Source organism: Bactrocera oleae, chromosome 2 (genome assembly GCF_042242935.1).
Source record: "Bactrocera oleae isolate idBacOlea1 chromosome 2, idBacOlea1, whole genome shotgun sequence".
NCBI lineage: Eukaryota > Metazoa > Arthropoda > Insecta > Diptera > Tephritidae > Bactrocera > Bactrocera oleae.
The window spans coordinates 95507363-95527391 of NC_091536.1; the positions used below are offsets into that span (position 1 = coordinate 95507363).

The window sequence follows — 20029 nt, forward strand, 5'->3', positions numbered from 1 at the left end:
GCAGAAAATTGTTTAGAGCACTGAGACGCCTGAGAACTCCGGGTCCCAGATGAATTGTTCCTGATTTCCCCCCTCTCCCCTACACTGGTTATTGCAAACATTAGCAGTAATATTACTAATAATGGTTAAGGCAAAACGGAATAGGTATACTCGGACTCAACACACAAATAATTAAGCGATTATGCAACCAATAACTCTGATTTCAGAATGCACATATGTATAATCAATTCTTGTATCGTGCTTTAAGTCCTTAAGTTTTAAGTGCGCGTCTATGGAAGTCATTTATATTATTTCAAATATTGCGATTTATTTCATATTAACTCATTGTCACGACTGCACAATGTTTGAAATTTATTTCTGTAGGTCGTGACAGAGCTTTTATTCAATTTTTAATTTTTTTATGTATTAAAAAAATTGTAATGCCTAAATAAAAAAAATATATATTACTTATAATTGTTACTTACTTTTGACTTTAGTTTAAAACAAGAAAAAAAGTGCACAAAAGGTTGCACTGAAGTTATAATACCTGTCACAAAAAATAGTTTACATACAAGTACTTGATTTTGATCGGTCAGTTTGTTTGCCAGCTATATGCTATTGTGGTCCAATCTGAAAAAAAATGCCTTAAAAAGTAATCCATGTCAAATATCATGTTAAATAAAATAGTTTTCCATACAAAAACTTGATTTTGATCCGTTGGTTTGTATGGCCATATGCTAAAGCGGTTCCGACCAAATGAGCAGCTTCTTGGGAAAAGGACGTGTGCAAAATTTCAGACCGATATCTCAAAAACTGTTCGCGTATACACTTGTACAGACAGACATAACTAAATCGACTCAGCCCATCATCATATGTTATAGCGTCTCCGACGTTAATTTCTGGGTGTTACAAACTTTGTGGCAAACTAAATATAGTACATTGTTCAGGGTATAATAATGTTCTACTCCATAAGTATAAAGCCAGCTAATTATGTGGGCATTAAACACTTTTCGGTAGCATCAATCCTCAATTCCTGACATTGCATCAGAAATACATAAATCTGAAATGTCGAACGCATTGAATTTGCTCTGTCGAAGTCTGATTTAAAACAAAAATAACAATAATGCTTCCTCGAGTTTTGTTTTTATTCGTATATATTTTCATCACAGTGAACACAAACATAATTTCACCATCATTTCTTTTCAATATTATTACTTTATATGTAATGCGGAAAGTGCAACAAATGGTTTCTACAACTATTCAGCTGTTTTCTTGCAGAACATTTTTCACCACTTGCTTTTATCTATCCAACAAATTATCATGTTATGAATTGGCGTTTTTATGTGAAGTGTGTGATTATTAATAAAAATTAACAACAATCCTATTACGCAGACAATTAAAAAAGAAGATATATACATACAGTCATACATATGTATATAAACATAGTAGAAGTGATTGTGTTACTATACTTATAACGTGTATAGTGTCACCTATAAATCGCCAGTAGTCTGTGTTTTGTTCAATATGTTTAAGGACTTGAGGAGCGCTTCCACTGACGGATCACGACCGCGAAAACGGCGAAATACTTCTGCTGTAGGCACGGTACCACCTAGTGCTAGGAAAGTCTCCTTAAAGCGTTGCCCCGTCGTCGATATTTCAGCTTGAGACTTGTCTGCAAATTCGGAACTAATGTCAGCAGCTATCACTTTCGAATACAGGTGACTGAATTGTGCAGCACCCCAGTCACCAGAGAATATTTCTGTCAAAGAACAAGGGTGCGCGTCTTTTTTGTCTAGAGGCATACACTGATAGACAGGCCACAGCTTTTTAACTACATCCAACCAAAATGCATCGGATTGATGTAATTCAATATCCAAATCTGCCATATAAAGCTCTTGACACAAATTGTATCCAGCTAGGCTAGTTTTTAGCAAATGTATTTTTTGTAGGACCTCATCCGATATGGCCTCATTAGTTGTGTAGTGTTTTGAAAGTTCTTTTAATATGGCTGGGTTATCAAGAAAATTGCACATCACATTTCCCGCCACTTGCGAAGCATCCCATTCGATGTTTGAAAGGCCGGCGAGGTCTGTGTATGGAGCTTTCGTCAGCAGGTGTTGCAAAGCTGAACCGAAGGTCTTGAATACCATATTTAAATCGTCAAAATTCAGTAAATATGGTGTGCCTTGTAAAGGTTCCGTAAAATTAAAGATTAACGCACACAAAGGAGTCAGCTGAGCAGAGGGATTTCGATTACGTATGCTCACCATCCAACCATTATTTTTACCGAACTTATTCTCCTTAGAGTAGCAGTCTATGTAAAAGCCAGCGATTGGTGATACACCGCCACCGGCGCTATTATCGAATACATCATAGTACTTTACAGCCGGCTGCCAAATCTCAACATTTTGGCGTTCAACAATGCGTATATTAAACAAGTTCTCACTTAATTTAAAAAGTCCACTGAATACGTTTGGTAGTGGGAAATATTCTCGTAGCTGTTCCTCATTCAACTTATGGTTTGCTATTAGATGTTTGCGTTGCCAGTAGGCGACATCGTATACATCCAATTTGTTCTGAAATCCGCTTTCAATTGCAAAATTTTGCAACTGCTCAATTTCTGTTGACTGAGCAGGTCCAGCAAACTTCAAAAGATTTGCAAATATCTGTTTTAAATTGTCTACACTTTTAATCATCTTGGTCTGCATCGACATTGCTGCGTAGTTAGGATAACCTAAAATTAATATATAAGGTAAATAATATCAATTGATATAAGTAGTGGTTATTTATAGGATATCGGATTTTTTTTGTTTTTAACCAACCTAACAAGTTTGCCTGTCGCTTTCTAAGAGCTCTTATACCCTGCAGATGCGTACTGTTCTCAAGACTTCGCTCTTGTTGACCAGACGCTTTACGCACATTCGCTTGCCACACGTTCCAACGTTGCATACGGTCTGGGCAGTATTTTAAAAATCCTTCCACAATTTGTGGTTGTAAAGTTATTTTCCAGGGACCTTGAGTTAGCGTGGTTGAATCCTTAGCTATAGCTTCTAATAGCGTCACGGGAAAATCACGAACAAGATTATAATCCTTTATGGTATGTCCAAACGTATGTACAGCCATGTTAACTTTATTTTTAAAGCTGGCACGTTCTTTACCTAATTGTACGAGAATATCTCTGAGGTTCTCTCTTTTATCCTCTGCGTGTGTGAGACCATTTAATTTTCCCTCCAATAAGAAACGTTGTAACAATCGCGCCTCTACGCCTTGAGCATTGCCTTCTTGTTGAGATAGTGCATCATATAATACTTTACTATTGTACTTGGAAGCTCGTGCAATACGTGCACGTTCATGGATATTCATGTAGGATTTGGTAGGTATCAGTGTACTATTGCCTAGATAAAGTGCTTTAGCAATACCCCACGTGGTGTCCAGCGGTCCAGCCACTTTATCTAATTCTTCGAAGATGCCTCGTAGATCGCTGACATTCATTTTATTCTCCTGAATATCATTTTCAAAGTTTTTAACAGTTTTCTCCACCAATCCTGCCTGTTGTCCTATGGCTCCCAAACAATTTTCAATAGTTATATCATTAAATGCTGGCAATCCATCCGTATTCAATACACCGTCAGCAGCATGCGTATCTTCTCCGATCTCAGGAACTCTATTTTAAATTAAACAATCACGTTAAAGTAATTTTTAAACAAATTATATCAATTTTTTGCTCACAAGACAATATAACCGGCATTTCGATTACTGATGTATTGACTTTGTTTCACACTATTTATTAGTCCACTTCGACGGAACACCGTATACATATTGGAAAAATTTCTCTAAATTGTTTAATTGTGAAATGCTTTCAATGAAATTCAAGAAATTGCAATTTGTTAAAATGCGTTTACACAATCAGCATTGAATAAAAGTGAAGTGTCAACGACTGCAAAACAGCTGACTAGAACATGCCAAATATGAAACTTCTACGGCTTCAAAATAGTCGCAATGGAAATTTTTAAAAAAAATTTAAATTTGACAACTCAGTTAAATGTTATGTTGTATTTTTGTCAAATAACGATAGTTACACTGTATTTGTAAGCTAATATACATTAACAAAAAAGTGAAGAAATAGTTAATGTGTTAATATTGCAAATTAGTAAAACTTTTAGAGCCACTTTACACATTTACATTTGGGAGCCCCTGTCCTGTGTTCAGCTGTTTGAAAATGAACATTTGCCGGCTATTATGGCGTAACGACAGAATACATATATTTATGATAACAGAAAAAATATATAACTAAAAAAATGACTAGAACCAGTGGTTTCGCACAAAGAATAATAAATTTACGGCTTCCTGGGGAACGTCGTTTTTACTCCACTGTAACCAATCAACCATCACGTAGACGAGTTGTGATAACCGGCACTGGCGCGGTTAGCCCTCTAGCGCATAATGTGCCGGAAGCTTGGTCACGTATCTTAGCTGGCGAATCTGCCATCTCAAAGCTAAGTGACCAATTCAAAGGTTTACCATGTCAAGTGGCAGCGCAAGTACAACGGGATCGGTTACCGACCGAAGAGTATTTTAGTAAAAGTGATTTAAAATTAATGAGCACGGCAACACAATTCGCAATAATTGCATCTGAAGAAGCGCTATCTAGTGCCAAAATGCAACCTAAAGAATTAACAGAAGAACAACGTGAACGATTTGGTGTCTGTGTTGGCATGGGTATGTTTGATCTGACAGAAGTGTATGGAGCTTGGCAACAATTGCAACGAGGTTATAATCGTGTTAGTCCATTTTTTGTACCTCGTCTTCTTCCCAATATGGCATGTGGTCATATAAGTATGCGATATGGCTTGCGTGGTCCAAATCACTCGGTATCGACGGCATGCGCAACAGGGGCGCATGCAATTGGTGATGCACTACGTTTTATACGCAACGGAGATGCTGATATGATATTGGCAGGAAGTGGTGAAGCCTGCATAGATCCTCTTGCTATAGCTGGATTTTGTCGTTTACGTGCGCTCAGTACAACACATAATGATACACCTACGACGTCATCGCGTCCATTTGATAAAAAACGTGATGGTTTTGTAATGGGTGAAGGTGCAGCTATACTCGTACTCGAAGAATTGGAACATGCACGTAAGCGTGGTGCACCAATATTAGCTGAGCTACTGGGTTATGGCTTGTCGGGTGATGCTTACCATATTACATCGCCTAGTGAAGATGGCACAGGTGCTACTTTGGCAATGCAACATGCTATAACGGATGCAAGAATCCTGCCTACGGATATAACCTATGTCAATGCACACGCCACGTCAACCCCAACAGGTGACCGTATTGAATCACATGCTATAGAAAGAGTCTTCGGTGAACATGTATCACAAGTGCGTGTGTCATCAACAAAAGGTGCCCATGGTCATTTGCTTGGTGCATCAGGAAATTTAGAGACTGTCTTTGTTGTGCAAGCATGTGTGGACAACAAACTACCGCCTTCTATTAATATTGAGAACTTGGATGAAGATATCAAAGTGTCAATAGTGCAAAATAAATCTGAGCAATGGTGCAATAACACTGAGGTGTTGCGCATAGCTTTAAAGAATTCCTTTGGTTTCGGTGGAACAAATGCGTCACTTTGCATTGGGGAATATCGTGAATAAATCGAATAATGCATTTTATATATTATTTTCTTCTGTAAAATAAAAATTTCTACTTCTACATGCAATATATATAGGAATAAATTTTTCAAAAATAAAAACTTAATAAATATTTATATTTTAAATAAGAATTTACTGTTATAGAAAATTGTTTAAATCAAGTTAATAAAGCTACAAAATTTTTTTTAGGAAAACTTTCACTTCTTACAATTTATTTGGAAAACTTCAGTAAAAATATGTACATGTATGTTTGTTTGCGGTGAAGTAAATTAATTAAAGATGTGTCTATATTTTATATATATATTATTTATTAGACATCGTTCTGCAATGCTCTTCCTTTTGCTTAAATTATAATAGTTATTACTTTAAATTTGTTTATGGGTACCTCAATTTATATGTTTACCCATTTTCTCTTACTTAATTAGTTGTAGTAATCGCTTCATGTGTGCCAATTTGAGGGAATGCTTTTATATGCATAATAGGTTTTTCTGCATATTTATGGCTCTGTATTAGAAGGTTTGAGTTTTTCAGCAAAGGAATAAAGACATACCAAAAACATACACACATATATTCCTATATTATTGTATTAAAATGTAATTATCTTGTTGTATTTTTTAATCAACAGCGAGTGTTGTAGTTCTAAGTGGGATGTTTTCTGCAGTCTATTGTAATAGTGTGTAATTACAGATGTACATATGTTTGTATACGTATGTATGTACATACATAATTATGTGTCGGCGATGTCGCACAAAACAAATCCTTCATCAAATGTATGTGCATAAATAAATATATGCAGGTGTACATATTATTTTACTATTACTGCCACTGTGATCACTATATAAGTTATATAAAAACTCAAAACTGCATAACTTTCATCTCTAATATAATATTATTTGGCTTTATATTAAGTGACCTTACTAGTTTGTATCTTAATATGAATTCACACTACAACATCACTTCGATGCGTTGGCTTTTTACACAGGCATTTTCCAAGACCCATTAGTAAAAAGATATAGTTCAAATAAGTTATTGCACTACCCATTATTGAAGTCAAAATTTTTCTATAAATATCAGCAAAAAGCATAAATAGAGAATAAACAGTAATCAATATCAAGTCAAATAATCACGTTATTGGCTTAAAGTAAAATATGTAATTTGATTGTAATATAATTTGCTACTATAAGATAAATGACTTCTTAATCTTATTTGAATGTGCAAAGCCATTCATCAAAACCCAAGCTTTAACTCAAATGTAGAAACTTTTCATGAAATCGTGGAGCTTTGTACTCAACTAATTGAACGACAATTAGAAATGATAATTGGCGATGATTGACTTTTAAATGGATGTTCCTTTTGACAATCATACTTTCATAATAAAAAAAAAGAATTTGCTAATATCGCTTTTGTTGATGTAACAGCAATTAAACATTCCGCAAGTAGTACTATTATTCCTTAACTGGATTAAACCGTTTTTAATTCCGGTTATGAAAACCCAACGGTCGCTTTTGATATTAATTTTTTTTTTTGTTTTATGGACAAAAGATAAATGAATAATGACAAAAAAAAAAAAAATTTCATTACAAATGTGAAACGCAACTACAATATATCAAATAAAGCTAAATAAAAAGATGTGCCTAGCATTAGTTTAACTGTATATTAGTCGTAATTGTTCGAAATGGAAATTAAAACAAGCATTTTTATAAACGAAGTCTCTGAGATAGGACGAAATTTCAACATATTTGTATTAACCGTTAGGTTTGTTTCGATTTTCCAGCACAATCTCAAATATATGGCTATTGCTGTCTTCACTGCCCTATGATTACAATTTATTGGGGGTTTCTCTGCATTTTTCCAATAAATCAATTAAATTTTTTACACGCTTAATGACATAATATATATATATTATTTTTATTATTATTATAATAATTAAACCGTTAATTAATTCATTAAAAAATGCTTACACTTAGAAATATATGTATATTACTTTAAGTTTCGAACTACACTAAAATTTTTTCGGTTTTTCTTGACATCATTCTCTAGCGCAACATTTGCGCTTAACTGTTCTTGTTAATTTTATTGTAAAGTAAATTTTTATAGTAAAATATATATGTATATATATATATATATTTACATATATTATGCATATATATGTAAACTACGAATTACAAATACGACTACATAAATATGTATATATGTATTTTATTTTTAGATTTTTATTTTTTTTATTTCATATTCATATTATTTTTTATTTTTGTTGTATAAAATTTTAAATGAAATTTGCAATGCCGCTCTTTGAAATGCTCTTTTCTACTTAAGCCTTTTGCAAATATGAATTTCGTGCTAAAGCCTAAGCAAACAAAAACGCCTCAACCTTGTGAGATATAGTGGAGGAAAAAAATAATTTTTTTTTCTTTACTCTGCTCGTTTTATGTGTTAAGTTTGAGTTTTTATGCGATTTGTTTTTATAATTTTCAACATCTTTAATTTAATTTTTTTTTTTTTTGTTTTCAAAAAGTGTAATTAACAATTTTGAGGCTTAAGGCATTTAACCGCCTCTGGTTTAGCAGTATATTAAATTGGTTAAATCGCCTTAAAGTACGTATTTTCGGTCAATCGCATAGTTAGGTTGTGTAGTGGAGTGTCATAAATAGGTTATTTTTAGTTATTTTTTTTGGGGTTTGGCTCTGTGTATTACTATGTTATGTTCATGTAAATTAACTTCATTCAGTTCAGCGCGTTTTACAACACAAAAAGCACATAAAAGCAAAAAGTCAAAATGTAATTACAATTTCAAATACCGAATGGCAAAACAACACAAAACAAAACATAGAAATTAAAATAATGATGTGTTTAAACATGTTTCACTGCTACGTACGAAAATGTACACAACATTTAGAGCTTGAAAGCTGTCTGTAACAAAATAGTCAAAGCAGTTAAAATTATGCAGCACTGTGTGTGGTGCGAAACGACAGGACACGATAATAGGCAAATTGTTGAGAATATTTACTTAACATACATTTGATGCGAATTGTTGGAAATATGGTAATTTTACACATATTTATGTATATGAAATAAAATAAAAAAAGTTTTATGTTTTGTTTTTATAATTGACGAATTGTACATATATATCTATGACATAAGTTTTAGCAGTGGAAAACAATTCAGCATTTCCTCTTATTTCTTTCAAAATCTTTTTAATTAAAAAACGATAAATCAATTCGTGACACTTGTAGTTTCACATTGCAGTTATACAGTAAGCCCTATGGCATAACATGAAATTAACATTGAACACTTATTGAACTAAGCAAAATGAGTGAAATTGAAAATAGTAAAAGAATCTATACTTCATGAAATATAAACTTAAACTAAAAGCAGATGTAAATCAAAGGCATACGTTTGAGAAGACAGACTATTTTACGCAGCAAAATATGAGATGGCAAATGACAACATAGGCAATTAGAATACTAACTAAAATTATTTCAAGTTGGAATCAACAAATGCGACCAAAATAATGTTTAGAGTTTGATGGAACAATTTTTTTTTTTTTCCTAAATAGTTTTATAACTGTAACTGTTGTGTAGTTACGGTTTTAATTTTATACTGAGGTTTAGCCACATTCTGTATAGACATATGTAACATATCAACACATATTCAATACATGCATGCCATGCATAAATATATATGTTGTGATGAATTAGCTTATGTGATAATTTTCTATATGTATATATATTTTTGTTTTTTGTGTTTGCATTTTCATTTTATAGTTTTAATTACACACTATTAATGTTGTAAATATGTATGTAACTGTATCGTTGTCCATAACTTTCTTGTCGCCGTTGCCAACTACTTTCTCACCAATCAGACTATTTTCGCCTGATCATTAGTCGATCATTTCCACTGCTTTCTCTTTATATACACATGCTATCACCAATACAACCTACGCAAGCGTACATTGGTGCAAAAGCTACACGTTGGCCGTTCCGCTCTACCTTTTCTCACGCGTACATAGATCTATATAGATATAGCATAGGGGGAGGGTCCATGTATGATTGGAAGCTTAAATCACACAAATATTTAATTCAGCAACGCATCCATTGTGTATGGAAAAGGAGGTGGGGTACGTTGTGGTGGTGTAGTTTTGCTTTGTTGTTGTAGTTGTAGCTGTTGCTTTTGTATTTGCTGCTGTTGCTGTTGCTGCTGCTGCTGCTGCAGAAATTTCTCATTGCGGCTTAATGACGTTGTTACTGTTGTGGCTGTTTCAGTAGCTGTTACTGCGGTTGTTGTTACTACTCCAGTTGTTGTTGTGCTTGTTTTTATTGCTGCCACTGACGACGGTCAGTCGAGTATTACAACTTGCGGTTCGATTTGTCTGCTCACCGTCACAGCTGGTGTCGCTACAACATGTGCCATCTGTGCAATTTGTTGTGCTTTGATTGGTAGTTCTCGCCAAGGTTTGCGTGCAACTCGTCGAAGATCGGCAGGTGAAAGTGTTTTGCGCCATTTTCTATCAATTCGATCATTTATATTACATATAATTATAAACAAAGGCAAATCCAGCTATGCTTACTTGCTGCCATCTGTGGCTCTAAAATAATAATCATCTGGTGCGTCTACCCAACTTATAACCTGCTTACGCCCATTACCGGTGCGTCCCATTTGTGCTAGCTTCGGTTTGCCATTTAGCTATAAAAACAAATTTAAAACCAGCTCAAAATTAAAGATATATATTATTTACATGATGCCTCGTTAAGGTATGACCCGCCGCAGCCATCATTGCAGCAAATTGCTCATTGCTTGGACGATGCGAAGGCATGGGATCTTTATTAGGGCGCTTAGTAGGCGGATATACTGGATAAAGCATGCCTATAATTATATTGAAATTCAAAAATAGATTAATAACATGCACACGTTTTTGTGTGGACCATCATGTGTTCTGTAGTGTAATTTCCCGTTACACAACACACACTCATTACCATCGGCAGCTTCCTCGTTCCGATCGCGACCACGCTTTCGCCAACAATCAGTACGTCGCGCTGCTGCAGATCCACCGCTACTATTCGATGCCGCAGCTGGGGGCAAATCTTTAACTGTTCTGGAACGCTCTGCTGTCACTTTGGGTGCTGGTGTCCCCGCATTGATTGTTGCCACCTTTGTAACTGGCACTGACGCAGGCGAAATTGCAGGTACTACCGCAGGTAATACTGCAGCAGCTATTGGAGCTGTAACTACCGGCGCTGGAGCTGGTATAATGGTTAAATCCTTGTCGAGCTCTAAAACCTTATTGGGCACGCGATCATACAATAAACTGCCATCGGCGGCCTTTGGCGGTTTGGGAAATGAGACCACATCGGGTTTTGGTATTTTGTCCTTTGGTGTCAACACTAACCATTCATGCGGTCCAATGCCAGGGCAGCCCAAACGATTTGCGATTTTAGTAACACTGCCGCGTTCTCGCTTTTTTCTTTTCATCAATAAAATTTTCTTTATATCGGCTGCAGTTTTGTCATTTATTCGATTCGTAACTATAAGGAAATAAGCAATTATTTATGATATTAGCATGTAATAACACATTCAGCGAATTTGTGGAAACTCACATTCTTGCTTCACCAGCTGCGTATTAATCGCAAACGATGTTTGACGCGCTGCCTTTTTGGGTTTTATGTAATTTCGACAGAGAACGCGTGCCAGACGCGTCATTGCGTTCGTGTGCAGATAGAAGGCGGTGCGAGTTTTCATAATGGGCCGTGGCGAACCCGACATAAGAGCGATGCCATGCGTCTGATCGAAGTGACGCGCTAAATGAGTTTTTAATTTGAATTCTTTATCACAATTAACCATAGGGCATCTGAAAGCAAACGTATAAATTAGTCATATTAGATATTGTATTTAATTATTTCAGTTTAAAGCTTACTTGTGCATTTGGCGATTAGACAAATCGCTCACTTTCTCGGTATCAATCACTTCCACAACGACTGGAGCTACTTTCTTTTTGGGTTCGTGATCGATTTCGTGTTTGCCGGCATTTTTCAAACCGCCGTACTTTTTCCAATAGTCAAAACAGTTTTGACAAAGACGACTGTTACCGTGGCCACTGCCAGTCCATGGATACCACTAATAATAAATTATGCTTATTTTACTTATACTTCAATATAAATTACAAATAGATATTTGTTACCTGTGAAGATTTAACAGTTGAGCAAGATTCACATGGTTTGCCATTGTTGGAAAGATCCGCACCACCATTTGTTGTACCGTTATATATATTGGCACCTCCTTTTATTGAGACACTGCCACTTCCGCTCTTATTCACTTGATTATATTGCGGAACGTACACTTGTTTCAGTTTAAGCTCCGCCTCCACGGCCTTCACGCGTTTCTGTTGGACATAACGGTCGGTCGTCTTCCACATGTAATAGTATTCAATTATCTGTTTCAGAGTTTTCCAAGGAAGCTGTAAATAAATGAGTATCGAGAAAATATATCAATATATGTATAATGAATTATTATTATAGAATTTTTGCTAAGCAAATACATACAAATAGATATTCATCTGCTGAATACTTACAAAGTCTTGTCGAATGTCATTAAAATCTTTGCCATATTTGTCCAAAGCCTCTTCGAATAAATTCGCCTCCGAGGCACTCCAATCTTCAATTTCGTCGCGGCAGAGTACTGGCCCAGTGGAAGGAACTAACGAACACATCGCCTCTTCAATAGAGTATTTGTGCTTATGCAGCGTATCCATGGCATGAAACTGTTATACACAAAGTATGAATCAAACAATTAAATGTGACAAAGAATCATATAAAATATGGAAAATACTTACCAGTGTTATGTCACGACTGGCTGCTGCGGCCGACATATGCAACGACGGCTGTTTCACCGAACTGCTACAGTCTAGCGCGCGTGCGAATGTCCCTATCGAACGCGACACCACCAAAAACTGATCGATTTTACGATCGTTTAGGCTATGCTGTGGCGTCCATACCAATGTTTCGAGATCCTCTAACTTACGCTCATCACTCGTAACATCTTTAAGCTTCGCAGGTATTTCGCTCTGATAGCGACTACCTACACGAATTTCGCCTTTGTCGGCGAGTAGCGTCTTCTGGTTAGGATCGAACACCAAACAATAAAAGAATGTATCCTATTTGAATGAAGAAATTAAATCGGTTAATGTAACAGTAAAATATATATTCAAAGGAAATGGTGAAGTAATAACAAGTCTAAGAAAGTACATATGTAGCTAGCGTACGATGCGAAATTTACGACTCACGTCTTTACTGAGATAGCTTTGCAGGGACTCCGTCTCGTTCAGTAATGTAACCGAACATTTGCCACGTATCTGTGTGGCGGGCAGTGCCTCGACTTGGCGTGACAAGAACAATTCACGATGTTTGATCTGATAGCGTTGTTTGGCCGTTAGTGATTCACCTTTTTCCGAGTTTGCCCCACCAACACCACCGGGGCCGTGGTGTATAGGACTATTAAGCCCCTCATCCAAAGCTGCTATAATGATAAAGTAAAAAAAGAAAAGTCAGTTCAGTGTGTTGAAATTACACGTTTATCTATACAACTCAGATACATACATACATACATACAAATGTATATTCATAACGTGTTTTCTATATACGAGTACACAGGAAAATAATATTCAAAAAAATAGTATCGAATACGTATTTGAAAATAACTTTACATTATCCAATCAGTAGAAGAAATACATTCAAGCTTACTTATGTATGTATATCAAAATCAAGACGTAACCGAAAACATAGCACTACCAGCATATCGAAAAAATGCCAATTTGAGAGACTCTAATTTAATCTAAATTACAAAGAACCACAAATTTATCTACGAAACTGAAAAATATAATCCATACATACAAACACATTGTATTTCAACATATTTAATAGTAGTTTGATAGTTTTGTTAAAAATTCTATGATACACTACAGTGATGTTGAGTGATTGAATTTAATCGGTACCTATCGAAGGGTCTAATACTGCTTGTGCGGCTTGCTCTTCGCCTACTGGAGTTCTAAGCCATGTTTTCTTCAGCTTCGTAGCCAGTGGAGAATCTTCAGCGGTCGCCACTATGTTCGATGGGGATAAGTATGTGGATTTAGTGAAAAATTCATAACAGATTTTATGTGCAAGCTAATAGATATATATACGTACTATGTGTATAAAAATTTAATTTCAAATTTCAACTACTTGTATACTGTGAAAATTAAGAAAAATATACATATAAAATATGTGAAATTATAATAATAATTGTATTAACAAAATGAAATATTATAGTTTTCCAGAGATAATTATTTATTTTAACAACTTGAAGGAATTTAATATATTTTTGTTTATTTTATATACCAACAAAAGTTTGCTTTAAATTTGGTAGTTTAATAGTGCATCTAGATAATGGCACGGACGAATTCTATAACAGCCATCAAGTTCTTGCTTCATTTGCAAAAATACTAATTGTGGCTGTTTTTCTAAAAACGTTTGTACCATCTGAAGATATTTCAACCGGACTGGGGTATTTCGGATCGATAAAAAAAATTTCCTAAATTGGTACAACGTTTTTAAAATTCGTGTGAAGTTTAATCTCCATTCTTCAAGTATTGTATTTCGGCAGCTGTTTGTTTACGACGCAAAAAGTATGTATACCAATTTTTACCATGGATTAAAAATTTAACGAGTTTGCTTGAAATTTTGTGTTTTCAAAGGAACCACGCCTACGGAGTGTTTTGAAAAGCCCACTTTATCACGAACATAAGTATTTGGGTGACACAAAGCATTCATTGAAAGCCGTGAAATCGCCGTATTGGCATCAGAACGATAGCAGATGATCTCGATATCTCTTATGGATCGACTCAACATATTTTGAGCCTGAATCTTTTGCAAAAACGACGTCGAGTAGAGGTCACAAAAGTGATTGACAACGTCTGAGGGCCTGAGGACTGTACATTCATCAAACACATCACTACTGGTGACGAGATAAGGGTTCATAAATATGATGTCGAAACTGTCCCAACAATCTAGCGATTGACGACCCAAAATTCGCTGAAGTCACTAAAGACTACCTTAACCGAGGCATATAACAACAAAAACAAATGTATTGAAAATTGGATTAAGCGTTGGCTTGCTTGTATTTTTTTTATAGCCTATTTTGAAGGCGATAATAAAGATTAATATTAATATGCGTGTAAATCCAATTTTTTTTTAGTTTTTTTTTTTGCAGTCCGGGTCAAATTTGATCAGATGGTATCATAAAATGAAGAAGAAAAAGCTTGACTAAGGTTCTAGCGAATGAGTATCGGAGAGTAAAACTTAGTTAATAATTTAAACTAAAAACGAATTTAAACCATATACTTCAATATAAGCCATAATTATTAATCATTATATATATTATATTCTTAAAGATATTCAATAAATATGTATATACTATAATGATAGACTTAAAAATATTTATATTGTATGTATATAACTTTAAAAGCTGAATAAACAAACAAACAGAAACGAATATGTAGAACGGAAATGGATTACCACCAACAGAACCTACGAGTGTACGAACGATAGCCGAAAAAAGAGGAAGCACAATATGATGCAATGGCTTTAAATTGAATGGGGTGGAAAGAAAAAGTTGTTATGGGCTGAGTTAGAGTGGTATTTCGTTCAGCAAAGATGTCTGGAATTGTCGGTTAGCACAGTGCGAATGGGTAACGTTAGGTTGGGTGGGGTGGAGGTAAACACACACACACAAGCAAACGCGATGGAGCCGCCGCGTACAGTAGAACGGTGTAGACCACTGAGTAGGCGGCCAAAACGCCTTTTGTGGTATCTGCCACCCCCTCACGCGGACGTCGTTCAAGCAGGCCTGGTGTGACGCTTTTTTGCACAGGCAAACGATTGAAAAGAAAAATATATGCACGTGTGCATGTATTGCGGTCGTAAGGTTAGGAAGACGCATGAGATATGTACATACATATTTATGTACGTCATTACTGGTTGTAGTAAACTTTGATTAGTTTGAAGTCAAAACTTCCGGCAAACTAATAAAAATACTGCATATATAACACATCCAAATATGGTAGTTGTGGTTATCAGTTTTATGAATTATTCTTTCTTGTAATTTATCTTAATAATGTATAATTTGGATATAGTACATTGGTTGGATGTGCTTATGATATGAAGTCAAATCGAAATTTTACTTTAACAAAAATTTGACATGCGGATGCGGTGTGTACCAGGTGGATACATTAGATCCCGCGATATTCTACATTTGGGACATGCACAGGCAGCCTTTGAAACATTGAAATCCTATCTGTATGTGTAGGTGTGTGGGTGTGTATATTGGTATGGTTAGCGCACACTCGTATGAACTGTGGTGGTTGGAGTGGACAACGTGTAGTCGGTGTTTTGTGTTCTCTGCTGTTATTGTTGCCAGAATTTAGTTACGCACACATACGTAATACATATAGAAATATACATTTGTATGTTTGAACATATGCTTGCAACTCTAGCGAAGAGTGAAGGTGCCGTTGCAGCCTTTAGCCTGATTTTCGTACGCTCATACACGCCCACCCACAATTGAAAACCGACCAACTGACAGTACACACCTAGCCATTGACGCACGCATTTACCATAGGTATGGGTATGGTATGTATGTATATTTATATATTTTATATATATACGTAGATATATACATTATTTCGCACAAATGTTGGTATATTGTATATTTCCATGTATCTATGTACACCCAAAAACATAGCAGCATTCAACATAGATTTTCACCCACCCACCATTTTGCCAACAAACGCAGACCACCACTTTTCCCTACCGATATCCGAAAATTATTCTATTTAGTGCCTAACGGTATCTAGGTACCAGGAGCGGGTAGTTTAGACAAAGTTACGCGAAGCAACGACTGAGCAAATATATGCATACATTTTTGAAGTTATGTATGTATGTATGTATGGGCATAAGTATATAACGTATAAATGCAAGTGGTGAAGTCCTCTCAACCCTTGTCTTTAGCATCAGTTTCGGTCTCAGTCACAGCCTCTGCAGCTGTTATTGCTACTACTTGCTGCCGTTGTGGTTATTGCACTTGTTTTTGTATGTTACTCGTTGCTCTGCTGTACACTGTAGTTTCGGATGGTTGACTGGCTGACTGAGTGACTGTTTGGCTGGGCTGGTTAGCTGAGAAATCATGTCTTGTGTATTAGGCATCGATACAGATGCGAATATTTAAAACACTGTTGCTGGCCCTATATATTCGGCTTGTTGTGTTTAAAACTGTTGCCGATTATTTGCTCTTGGTAATACGCTGGATATCGTAGACGATACCACTTGTTTCTGGTTGAAAAATATAAATGCACATATTTGTGTGATAACGAATGGCCGAACATATATGGATAGGCATTTGTGCGTAATGATCTACATTACCAGTTCATACCGGCATGAACTATATTTATGATTTCATTAATTTTCTTTACAAATTTAGTTACAACCAAGGTATTTTCACCATAAAAAAAGTGTGAAGATCTTTATTTGATTTCCTAAATCAATAGTAATACTAAATCTATAGTAACAAACAAAAGCCCATCGATAAAAATAGTAATTAAAATACTTAAAACCGCATATATTTTTTACAATGGACTTTTATTTAAACTATCTGAGATTTAGTTTTATGAAAGGAAATTTTACATATATAGTATTAGTGAAACGCCAATAAATTTAAATATCCATTAGAATAAAGTTGTTAACATATAGTGTAATATGAAAATATTTAATACAAATTATTTTTAAAAAAATCAATTAAATGCACACACATGAAAAAAAAATTAAAATAATGTGTTGTAATGTTAATTGACTTACGCTGATGTTTATCGGCCAGTTGCACCAGTGGATTCGGCAGATCGCGCCTTCTATAAAAGCACATAACTTTCGCTTCCACATTCCCGGATTGATTTTTATTTAACTCTTCTATGCGACGTATTAAAAATGGGCTATTCTGATTTGTCTCGACATAGACATAATCTGAAACACAAAATATATATTTATATGTATATAAGGTTTCATCTAATAATCCTCTTATATTATTATTTTTATAAAGCCTTGTGTGAATAAAACATAATGTAATAGAACTCATAGAAAAGCGAACGTCAGTTCTTAGCTGCTGCTGACAGTGTCGGAGAAATAGATCGGAAAGTATATTAGATTTCTGATTATAGATCAGAGTACTAATACTTTATTTCGAATAGCCAAGCAATAGAGTCACTAAGCTACAACGTTCGGCTATGTGTGTGCATAGTCTACTGATCCAATTTGTATCAATACTTACGCAATATAGCGTCTGAAAGAAGTATGCCTATTTGCTGAATATTCTAATTAACCCACCTGCCAAACATACGCGTAAACATATTCGATCTTCACCAATGCGGTGAGCAGTGAAAATAATTATCAATGCAGAGTTCACGCAAAAGCAGAAACTCTTAAGAGTATAACGAATACAAAAACTCACATAAGTTGCATCTACTTGTACAGACTAGACACTGAACAAGTGAGAAAATATAAATTAGTCTTCCTGCTGTGCTTATTACTACACGTAACTTGAGTGAACTGTTGTATGTATGTATAAATGTAGGAAAAACGTATACATATGCACAGATGCCACATGGCATAATGACATCAAGAGAAACGCGGCATTAACCAGCATACTAACCATTCGACGATGATCAGAAACACGCATCCTAAGAAAAGCATTATAACTACCTACTTTACCAAAGCTCAAAAATCTTAGAAAAAATGTAATTACCAAACACAAACATACGATTTTAAATAAATTGTTTGTTTTAGCTAATTATTAATTTGGTGTATTTAAGATTTTGGTAGAGAAAGACTTCGTGTAAGCTTAGAAATGGAAACCTGTTCTTTTGCTTTTTCTGCCGTATAAAACACATACACATGTGTACCTACTTATGTTTATATAAGCATGTCTACATGTTAAATCCTTCAATGCTTTAAACGCTCTATGAAGTTTAAAACTTCGCTTATATTTGTCTGCAACTAAATAATATCAAATTTACTATCACAATTGTATGTATCTACATTAGTGCGAATGTGTGTATATACCTAATAAACTTTCTCTATTTATCTATGTTGCAATACACGTAATGATAAGATCGGTAGCAAGTGAGCAAGCGGCTCAAAGCACTTTTATGTATACTATACAAATACAAAGATGATCTGCATTAATTTCTACATTATAAAAATTTATAAAAAGTATCAATTTCATTAAATGGAATAAATAACCAATAGCTAATTAAGGGCAGATTCAGTAAATGAAATTTTAATGTGATGCAAAAAGTATACTACATATTATTTGCCTAGTCATTTAGGACGTCGTATTCCAAAATTATCGACAGTTACTTAAAGCTGATACATGGACTCAGCTAGATTAATTTTTTTTATCACAGTTGACACAACTTTTAATATTCCATTTTCTTGCACATTTCTTATTTAATCTTATATACAGAATACAAGTGCAAGCCATAAGTGCAAAATGCAGTTTTGGACGACGCAGACGAAACATAAGCTGCGACGTGACAGCAATGGCAATAGCTTTGATAGCTGCGATACCAGCATAGGCCATAGCACACGCAGTGCACCATAGCAGCAGCAACGGCACCAGCAAGCAATTGCGGCAGTAACGACAGCAACAGCAGCAGCAAATGCGGCGGCGACGACAGCGGCAAAAACGCCAGCGCCGAAAGACACGAATAAGGTACAAAACGTAGAAGAGAAAATGGAAAATTTTTACCTCCAACCCGATACATATTTGTGGCCATTTTCACTTAATTTTTGCACACTATTTCACACACAAAGTGTTTAGCACTTTTTTAAGGATGGTTTTTCACTATTTGCATGCAATTTTTTTCACATTTAATCGCGTTAATTTTAATTTGTTGTGATTACATTCACAAAAGACGCGTTTTTTTCGTCGCCATCTTAGAAAACACAAAACGTCAAATGTCAAAAAAGTTTCGTGGTGGAATTTTAAGAGTTCGTCCCCTTCTGGCAGATTCAACAGCTATCGTCAAATATTGGCGACATCTAAGGTGAATATGTAGATATATCTAAATTTCTGGGGATCATGAATTGGCTACAAATGTTGCCAGAAAACGGTTTTAACTCATTGCAAATGCTCACCCATTATCGGTTCAGCTCTACAAAACCATTTATATACCTAAAATATTTTATATACAAATTTTTAATGCTTCTGATTAATTTGTACCAAATGTAACTGAATATTTTACTGTTAAAGTAAATATATATATGTTTTTAAATATTTCATATTACAGTTTAAATGTTTATATAGGCATGATTGACAGA

At 35.0% G+C, this 20029-nt stretch overlaps 3 protein-coding genes across 6 annotated transcripts; 1 reads left to right on the forward strand and 2 right to left on the reverse strand.

Moving 5' to 3' along the window:
• Positions 1–1100: 1100 nt before the first annotated feature.
• On the reverse strand, positions 1101–3912 carry LOC106623242 (uncharacterized). The gene is made up of 3 exons (XM_014242689.3): positions 3709–3912; positions 2802–3643; positions 1101–2713 (listed from the first exon to the last, which is right to left on the reverse strand). The coding sequence occupies exons 1-3, from the start codon at positions 3795–3797 to the stop codon at positions 1470–1472; spliced, it is 2175 nt and encodes a 724-aa protein (XP_014098164.2). The 5' UTR covers positions 3798–3912; the 3' UTR covers positions 1101–1469.
• A 245-nt stretch (positions 3913–4157) lies between these two features.
• Positions 4158–5827, forward strand: LOC106623232 (3-oxoacyl-[acyl-carrier-protein] synthase, mitochondrial). Its single transcript, XM_014242675.3, has one exon. It carries the CDS (start codon positions 4278–4280, stop codon positions 5634–5636), a length of 1359 nt encoding a protein of 452 aa, XP_014098150.3. The 5' UTR covers positions 4158–4277; the 3' UTR covers positions 5637–5827.
• A 1763-nt stretch (positions 5828–7590) lies between these two features.
• On the reverse strand, positions 7591–19671 carry MTA1-like (metastasis associated 1-like). Of its 4 annotated transcripts, none has more exons than XM_070106075.1 (13): positions 19458–19671; positions 17513–17674; positions 13618–13725; positions 12910–13139; positions 12460–12780; positions 12199–12387; positions 11809–12084; positions 11545–11744; positions 11228–11478; positions 10607–11155; positions 10369–10496; positions 10201–10316; positions 7591–10137 (listed from the first exon to the last, which is right to left on the reverse strand). In XM_070106075.1, exons 1-13 carry the CDS (start codon positions 19483–19485, stop codon positions 9969–9971), a joined length of 2727 nt encoding a protein of 908 aa, XP_069962176.1. In that variant the 5' UTR covers positions 19486–19671; the 3' UTR covers positions 7591–9968. The 4 variants fall into 4 exon arrangements, with proteins under 4 accessions (XP_069962176.1, XP_014098151.1, XP_069962177.1 ...); XM_014242676.3 differs by having other exon boundaries at positions 12910–13142; XM_070106076.1 differs by lacking the exon at positions 13618–13725.
• Positions 19672–20029: the final 358 nt, after the last annotated feature.